The sequence below is a fragment of the Myxocyprinus asiaticus genome, chromosome 1 (genome assembly GCF_019703515.2).
Source record: "Myxocyprinus asiaticus isolate MX2 ecotype Aquarium Trade chromosome 1, UBuf_Myxa_2, whole genome shotgun sequence".
Classification (NCBI taxonomy): domain Eukaryota; kingdom Metazoa; phylum Chordata; class Actinopteri; order Cypriniformes; family Catostomidae; genus Myxocyprinus; species Myxocyprinus asiaticus.
Window position 1 is genome coordinate 20,438,905 of NC_059344.1, and position 9,513 is coordinate 20,448,417.

The following is a 9,513-nucleotide window of genomic DNA, read 5'->3' on the forward strand; positions in this document are numbered from 1 at the left end:
ACGTCACTCTCCTTTACTGAATGTGTATGTTCCAGTACTCCAAGATCCAGACTGTAACCCGTTCTCTCTGCTGGAGGGTGAAGGTGAACTTGGCGGAGAAACAGACGCCAGCGAGAGCATGGGCGGAAATAACCGCAGGAGACGATCCCGTCGTCGCCGCAATGACCAGGAACCCAGCCTGATGGATGCAGCTGCTAACGAATCAGACAGTCAGGCAGCAGCCAGTGATAACGGATTGGGTACGACCTAGTTTTATTTTGATATACACAGGTCAATTAAGAAGAACATTTGAGCACACACAGATTATATCCTTTATTTGCATAGCAGTGTAAACACTTGCTTTTATCAGTTTCCCCTTATATCATTTACAAAACAAATTGCAGTCTAAACTACAGTGGAGTGTGACAGCAGGTTCTGTGCATCTCACTTCGTTTGTCCTCATGGTCTCTCCCCAGCATCTCACTGGTAGCTTACTGTAAATGTATTACTTTTTAGTCTTTTCAGACGGTCATATCTTGTTTGAAAGAAGCCAAGCACACGTAGAAAAGTGCAGTGAACCAGACAACTGTATTGTGGTCAACAACCCTGGAGCACTTCAGCTGTGCAGCTTAAGATTAACACTTTGGAACATGGCAACCAATCAGAAATATGCAAATACAACAATGTTGTTGACTAGAGTACAACAGTGACCACTCAATTTTTAAGAGGCCTTGGCTCCAGAAGTATTTTTCCCAGTCATTTTCTTCATAGGCATAATGTATAAAAACAAAATATGCTCTTTTAAAGGTGAAGTATGTAATTTCAGGGCTACTAGTGGCACCAAATGGAATTACCAAAAGTATGTTTTCAAACAACCTTCGCCAACACCCCTCAGACTCATCACGCCCTTTCGCATTCTCTGATTCCCTATGAACAAATAGGCCATACTAAATAAAAGGGTATGTAGTGCAGGGTATCCAGCACATGAGGTAGGACGGTTCTTCTGGTATCTAACATATTTTCCAGAATATAAGTCGCGGTGTTTTTCATCATCTGAAAGGCCCTGCAATTTATAGTCCAAAGCGACTTGTATACATAATTTATACGTAACTGATGTCGGCTGGTCAAACACACGCACACCTAAACAGATGGAAACATCAGTCATAGAGACAGTAGAAGCGTTTTAAAGTTGCCAATTCAGAATATTTTGCATTTACAGTACTTTATGAAACCAATTTAAATATTCTGTCCATCATAACATTATTGTTCCAACAAACCAACCCAATCTCATGAAAAGTCGTATATTATTTACGAGTTCGCTATTTCGTATGGTCACGCACGATGTTGTTCGCATAAACTCGTACGAATTCATCGCGTGCAAATTCCCGGTTGTGTAATGCGAAAGTAAGCGTGAGTTCCAGGCACGAGGTGTTAAGGACACACTTATTAATATTATGCCCTTACCCAAACCCCTTATCTAAATCTAACCAATCAGTAGTGTGTAAACATGATAGGAAGCTGTTTTTTGTGACAAAAGCAAGTAATTGTCACATATTATATGGAAACGATGTCCAGCAATGTCATTTGCTGTAGTGAAAGTCATTGGAATTCAAACGAGTGCAGTCGCACAATATCATACAAATTGGCCAAATTTAGAAAAGTCGTACGAAACCTGACGATTTTGCCTTGAGTGTGTTGAAACTTTAGACCGCTGTCAAACGCAACTCCTCACATGCCCACAATGATGTTTCATCACACTCGTAATAAAAACATTCAGTCAGGGAATCAGATAATTAATACACTGGAAAGAGGGTTGCAAAAACCAGAAATATCCACAGAAAGACAGTCGCTAACGTTAATGAATGAATAGAATACAACAGTCATGTTGTTTTACTCAGACTAAAAGCTGTTTGTGTACAGTATAGAGATACATAAACAGATGTGGCTTACTTGACGCGTTTCTTTCATGAGACATAAACAGAAAATTAGAAACTGATACACACAATTACTTAAAGCAAATTCTCCCATTTAAAACAAGCCCAAAACATCGTGATACGATGTTTAGATTCTGAGGTACTGTAATCTTCACGGAGCACATTTGACACTCACAGGACCTAGTGCCTGCCACATGCAACCTCTGTCAGTGCGACTTATACAGAGATGCAACTTATGTGACTTATGTTTTTTTTTTTCTCTCTCTCTGAAAAACGCAGATTTTATGCTTTGTGACTTGTAGTCAGGTGTGACTTAATTTACGGGAAATACTGTAGTAATCGTAACGATACATATTCCTAGTATCTTGTGAATTTATCTGAAGTTTGACAGTAATGAGCTAACTTGAGTGTAGCTTACCTGTCGAGAAGCAAATCGGCAAGAGCGGCATCTTTATCGAACCCCCAAAATTCCCATAAAGTCCTCCCACCTTGTAAATGCGACGCCAATATTCACTCTGGTTTTACTCCGTTCTCTGTCTCGGTGTCTTTTAGCAAATTTTGGCAAAGCTAAAAAAAATTTCCTCTGTAACATGTCTGCCATGGTTGTTCATGGTTGAACCAGGTAGCCATGCCCCAAACTCATGCTGTAGGTTGAGCAAGAAAGGGATGGGTGGAGCTGAGCTGGTTGCTCAAAATGTAAACCAGTGTTTCCTGGGAGGGTCAGTGTTTATACTTTTGAGGGAGGTAAACCCATGAATGGCTTACTTATAGTTGCCAATTAACAGTTAACTGTGATACTAGACTGTATTTTGACATTAAAAAAAGTTACATATTTCGCGTCTTAAGTCACTAACATAACGGCAATTATTTTACAACAAACACTTTAATCACATTTTGAGTAAGAAATTACATCTGTGAAACAGGAATACCTGTATGCTTGAGAGGGCATCTCCAGAAAATATTGTCCACATTAAGAAAGCCAGTGGGTCAAAAAGAATCATCAAAGGAAACTTGGTTAATGGGAATTTCGTGAAACTGCATCAAGCAGATAAACTGAACACAAATTGGTTCCCAAGCGTCACATGCTCTCTTTTTCTCTCCCCCATTTTCTCACTCTGACTCTCAGAAGAGGAGGGCAGGCCGCAGCGTCGCAATAGAAGCCGCCGCCGCCGTAACCGTGGCAACCGCCCTGAGGGAGGCTCTGCCAGCCCTGACAGGCAGCCAGGTGAGCAAGAAGGAAAGGGTTGAGATTGTTGGAAGAAAAGTGACTGACAGGAAAGGGCTAAAGCTGAGACACTGACCACAAACTTTGTTCAATAAAGAGGCAAAAAGCTTCTATTGCCGAACAGAGTGACAAGAAATGAGTGTAGGGGGTGTGTGCGCTAACTGCTGCACCCTGCACCACAGCTCCATGTTTTTGTTTTGTTCTTTTAGTCTTCTCAAGCATTGTTTGTCAGGACTAAGTTTCAAAGTATCAATCACTTTATTCGCTACTGCAGCAATTTGCCTTTGTATTGTTGTTAAATTGTTCTGTGCTGACAACAGTGCAAATGAACAACAGGATCAGTACAGTACAATAAATCTAAACAGGTCTTGACTAAATGATAGGTCTGGGTAAAAATATAGATTTTCCGACGCATCGCAATATTTGTTTGAACAATCTCAATATCAATTCTTAAATCCCAAGATAGATCTTTCACTCTATGCAACAACCCTCTACAAAGTTTGTAAATCACCAAATTTCACACTACAGTGGATATAAAAAGTCAACACACCCCTGTTAAAACAGCAGGTTTTTGTGATGTAAAAAATGAAACAAAGATAAATCATATCATACTTTTTGCACCTTTAATGTAAAAATTACAACCTATGCAATGCCACTGAAAACCAAAGTGACACATTTCAGAGAAAAAAAAATAAAAAACGTAGAATAATTTAACTGCATAAGTGTGCACACCCTTTTATAATTGGGTGTTCAGAATCAACCAATCATCAAGCTCATGTGAAATAGTACACATCTGTCTTCACCTGAAGTGACTCTGATTAACTCCAAATAAATCTCAGCTATTCTTGTAAGATTTTTCTGACATCATCTTGGTTGCACGTAACTACAAGAGCCATGGGCCACAAAGAGCTTACAAAGCGTCAACAGGATTTCATTGTTGAAAGGTATCGCTCAGGTGAGGGCTACACAATTTTTTCCAAGGCATTAGATATACCATGGACACAGTGAAGACAGTCATCAACAAGTGGAGAAAGTATGGCACAACAGTGACATTATCAAGAACAGGACGTCCCTTCAAAATTGATGAGAAGACAAAGAGAAAACTGGTCAGGGAGGCTGTCAAAAGTCCTACAACAACATTAAATGAGCTGCAGCTCTTTCTGGCAAGTACTGGTTGCTCCCTACATGTGACAACTATCTCCCGTATTCTTCATCTGTCTGGGCTATGGGGCAGGGTGGCAAGATGCAAGCCTTTTCTGATGGAAAAAAAAACATCCAAGCCCGCAAAAACCTATATCCAGTCTCCCAAATCCATGTGGAAAAATGTGTTATGGTCTGATGAGACCAAGATTGAACTTTTTTTCCCAAAATTGTAAAAGGTATGTTTGGTGCAAAAACAACACAGCACATCAGCAAAAGAACACCATACCCACGGTGAAGCATGGTGGTGGCAGCATCATGCTTTGGGGCTGCTTTTCTTCAGCTCGTCCAAAGACGAGATCCACACAGTCCATTTGTCATTGAATAATGTCCCTTTTAAAACCCTTTCTTTAGAGTCAGTTGTTGATTAAAAACAACAAAAAATTAATTTAAAATCTTTTATTATAATCACACATAGCACGGATGTGCTAAAGAAACACCTTTTTTTCCCCCTCATTAATATGTGCTCTCTGGCTGATGCCGGTAGTCTTAAAAAGAAACAATTTAGCACTTGTTCTACATATCAGTGTAAATACTTGTAAATAGTACAAATTATGCATGTAAATGAACAAACATGTAACAAAAATATATATGCAATATAATATGTGCAATTTTAAGACATTTATTGATGGAATACTAATTCAAAAATGTGTCCAATATGATGAAAAACAAATGAAAATTTGGTTTGTAAAATTGTTAATATTTTAGATTATAATTAGCAGCATTTGCTCAGAGAATTTATTTCAGGTGTAAGCAGGAATGGACATTGTAACCAAAATATACCCATAGGAATCAATTCGAGAGCTTGTGAATTGGAATCAAATCAACTCGGTTAATCTGTATATCCCAGCCCTACTGAATGATGAACACTTTTTGGCTACTGCAAATCGCTACTTTGCTGTTGTCATGACAATTTATGTCCTCTGTACACAAGAAACAGCTTCTGAATGTATGATGTGTTTCCTGTGATTATGATTCCTCTTTAGAAATACTGTATAGGTATTCTACATCTGTACAGCATTAAAGTCTGTATTTCTCGTATATCGTTCGACCAGTTTTAAGTAGTAGAAGTGTCTTTATTTATCCCCCTGAGGATATTGTCTTTTAGTGGGTTTAGGGACATTCATAAAAGTACGTAGTACTAAGATAAAATGCAGTGTATATAGAAAAAGCACGTGCTTTATCCCAAGTACTCCCCATACCCCAGCATTCCCCATTTAAATGTTTAATAGCTCACCTGTGGCAATGAGGATTGTTATCCTCATATTTACCACTCTACCAGTCATAGATGAAAACTGAGTGTATTAATTTGACTAAAAACTCACCAGGGGAGTAGATGGAAAATTATCTACCTTTTGTAGAGCAATACTTAAAGGGAAAGTTCACCCAAAATGAAAATTCTCTCATCATACACATCTGGGATGGCATGAGGGCAAGTAAATGATGAATTTCATTTTTGGGTGAAATATCCCTTTAAGGAAATTGCAGAATGGTCCCATTAGTCAGACACGCATCAGAAAATTAAGCATCAAGTTTTAGAATGAGGACACAATTTCTCGCCTAAAAACAAAAACAAGAACCATTCAAAGTGGAACATCTCGAAGGCAATTATACTTTGTGGCCCTGTGCCAAAAACTTTATAGGATTAGTTCACTTGTCGTATCTCTTTCTGTTTTACCCTCATCTGACTGTTTCAAACTGTGCTTCCTTGTGTTCTGTGTTCATATAGTTTCTGTTGCTGACTTTATCTCTCGTGCCGAATCCCAGAGCAGACAGAACCTCCCAGGGAAGGAGGAGATCCAACCCGCATCCCATCCAAAGGTGCGCACATACTGCAATAACACAAACTCTCTCCTCTGCAAAAAGTGCAGATAAAAACAAATAGATGTGATGAAATGAACTGTTGTTGGCTATACTGCGAATCGCCACTTCCCGTTGTCGTGATGATTTTCTGTGCTCAAGTACTATAATAAAACAATAGTTTTATACAAAGGCAAAATGCATTAACTATGGCAACACTGAAACAGAAAAAAATGTCTTCAGATGTTTTGGATTATTATTATGGGAATTATAAAATATTCTCACAGCTTTCTTGGGTTAAAAGATGTTATTTTATAGCTATTATGCAGCATACGGCACCAAACAAAATCTTGGAATATAATATTTAAACCCTTTCTTTCTCTCCTCAACAGGAAAATGGGACTAGTGTAAGCAAGGATGAACGTACTCCCAAGTGTTCCCCCAGCAATGGTGTTGCATCCCCTGGGGAGGCTTTAACCCTGGTGAATGGGGTGCTGTAAAACAGTCATCTTGGCCCCTTAAGACCCACGTCTAGAGCAAGACACCATGGCGAACTATGCCCCTGCTTGCATTCACGTAAACCTTTAAACCGACGAATGAAAATCGACTAAAATCCTTGAATTCATACAAGGTTACGAGGAGAAAAAAAAAAAATGACGAACGCATCTACTTTAAACCACACATAACGGTGTATGTTTATCCTATCTATCAGTACTTAGTGCTTATTTAAGACAAGCTTGCCAAAAATGAGCTGGTGTATATGACTTAAATATCTGACATAACACAGAAAACAGGACGTGACTATTTAGCTTATAATTTAGAGAAACTTTTCGTTTTTGTTGTCGTTGTTGCTGTCATTCTTTGTTTTTGTTTGTTCGAACTCACTGGTGTGGGATTGTGAAAACTCTCCCAAACAGATGCATCTCTGAAACAGTGTTAGCAAAACGAGGGAGGAACTAGTGGAGAGGCGATTGATAAAGGCGGAGCCTCTCGCAAGTGATTTTGACAGCTGAGTCGGTGGTATTCTGAAAATAAGGGCAAAAAACGGAGGGACATTGTGCCTTGAATTTGAGAAACTTGAGTTTTTTTTTGTTTGTTTGTTTTTTTCTTGATATTTGCATTGATCATGGGATGAAGTAGATGGTTCCTGTTTTTTGGTGTTTTTATTTTGTCCAAGGAAAGGATTATGCAGAAAAAGAGTGCTGGTTTTAGATTGGTGGGAAAAGACGGATAATTAATGCCAAACATGAAATTAGGACGTTCGTCCACTGTCAAGGCATTATTTGAAAGCCGTTTAATCCATTTGTTTGTGTTTGTGTATGTTTATGAGTGTGTCTGTTTGTACACGTATAGTTGTGAGAGATGCAGCACGAGCATATAAATTAGGAGGAACGTTACATGATCCAAGGAGGCAACCCGGTAGAATCAAGAAGGGATTCTGTGTCTCCAGTTAAATGAGAAAATGACACATGTCTTTCCCTCATTCTATGCCAGAGTCCTGGGCCTTTTTCAAACAGAACCAGAGAGATAGGCGTATAATTAACAACAAACTGACAAGTTCAGGGTGTTCACATTTTTAAGTGCTTCAGCACCTCTTTTCCCAGCAATCCACCAAAAGTTCTGGCAGAAAGAATGTAGAATGAATGCGTGTGTGAGTGTGGAAGGTAAAGCATACACACTCAATAGCTTCCAGCCCTTTGGTCTGAACTGACTGTAGGGCAGAAGGGGTTAACACCTCACGGGCGCCCCCTCTGTTTTGGATGGTTGGTCATGATTGTAAAGGACTCATTTTGGGAACAGCGTAACCTCAAATGATGAGAGCCAGAAACACAGAGACGGATGCATTCATTCACACACAGGTGTGTGCATACACATACAGAAACACATCCGTGAGCATTGTAATACACTCCAATTTCATCACAGCGTTGTTCTGTCTGTGCTGGGAGGTTTGAAGCTGCAATTGACCACGGCAGAGAAACTGATCAAGGCATTTGTCGTGTCCCTGGTTGTCACGGTTGAGGGAGAGACCTCCATTTTGCTACTGATCTTGGTTCCTGCCTTTTTTCTTTTTTTTTTTTTTTTTTCTTGGGTTCTATCCACATCATAGAAAAACAAAAAGATTCAAATGGAAGTGAAATAAATTATTTCTGGAATGACAACTTTGTGTACTATTTTTTATTTTTTTTCTCTCCAGTGTTTTATGGTTGTCTGTTATTAAAGTTTAATCTAAGGAATGTTTGAGTAGAAGTTAAGCTCAATTGACAGCATTTGAGGTATAATGTTGATCACCACCACAAAAAAAAAACTCAACTTTCCTCGTGTTTATAAAAAAAAAAAAAAAAAAGGGTAAAATAATGGTTTCAGTAAGGCACTTGTAATGAAAGTGGGGCCGGTCCATACATTCTAAATACACACTGTATCAAAAGTATAGCTACAAGACGTAAACATGATTCACTTGCAAACCTTAATAGTGTAAAGGTAAATCCAATATCGGTATTACAGGGTTTTGTTTTCATGAGAACGATGTTGTAATATCAGATATAACTTTACACCGATGAGCTTACTAAGCAATTTGATCGCACTTAAATCATGCGAATACTTATGTTCATGTCTTGTGGCTATACTTTTGAAATGGTGTATATTTTAATGTTTACGGACTGGCCCCATTCACTACATTGCTGTGCTAGTTTTATGTGTCATATCACTCCACACTCTTTTCGTCTCACAAAATAAGCTAAATTCTCAAATCAATATTTCATGGACTTATAATTGGATAGTAAACATCCAATGAGTAAGATAAAGTCAGTTGGTCATTATCACAAAATGATCCCCTTCAGGGTATTTAGGGTTTATTTAGCAAAAATTACTGGCTGTTTGTACATTATCATTTACGTATTGTTGGGTCTATGCAGTTCATTGTGATATTAATACAGCATTTGATTTTAAGAAGTTTTGTTTACTTTAGTACAATGAACACCTGTGTTGGATCATCCTGAAGCAAACCAGCTGAGAACCACTGCTCAACCTTTGCTTTTTCTTCTTACAAACATAACACACATTGGCAAACTACTGCTAAATATAACTTGTATTTCAGATTTTACTTTTATTATTTTTATCACGTAGCTGAGGTCAATGATTGAATGCCTCCTAAACAGATTCATAGTCTGAACTTTCGAATCATATTAAATATTTTCATTGCTTGCCTTCACTAAGAGACTGCTGATGTACTTACAAAATGAATCAGGGTCAGCACTGAATAGTGTTTGTGGTTGCCTTTTTTTTCATATGCTGAATTAATATTAAAAGTTTAGAACATGATCCCAGTTCATATGTCACGGTCCATTCAGACCTTCTCATAAAAATGCATGTAATTCC

At 38.4% G+C, this 9,513-nt stretch overlaps 1 protein-coding gene across 4 annotated transcripts in view; it reads left to right on the forward strand.

The window, feature by feature from the left end:
- LOC127442707 (RNA-binding protein FXR1-like) overlaps positions 1–8,297 on the forward strand; it is a 30,070-nt gene extending 21,773 nt beyond the window's left edge. For 2 of the 4 annotated variants that reach the window (XM_051700902.1, XM_051700911.1), the window contains 4 exons: positions 36–239; positions 3,040–3,138; positions 6,068–6,159; positions 6,531–8,297. In XM_051700902.1, coding sequence (XP_051556862.1) covers positions 36–239; positions 3,040–3,138; positions 6,068–6,159; positions 6,531–6,638 — 503 coding nt within the window. In that variant the 3' untranslated portion in view covers positions 6,639–8,297. The remainder of the gene's footprint in view (positions 1–35; positions 240–3,039; positions 3,139–6,067; positions 6,160–6,530) is intronic. The other 2 variants (XM_051700907.1, XM_051700908.1) reach the window with 2 other exon arrangements.
- The last annotated feature ends 1,216 nt before the right edge of the window (positions 8,298–9,513 follow it).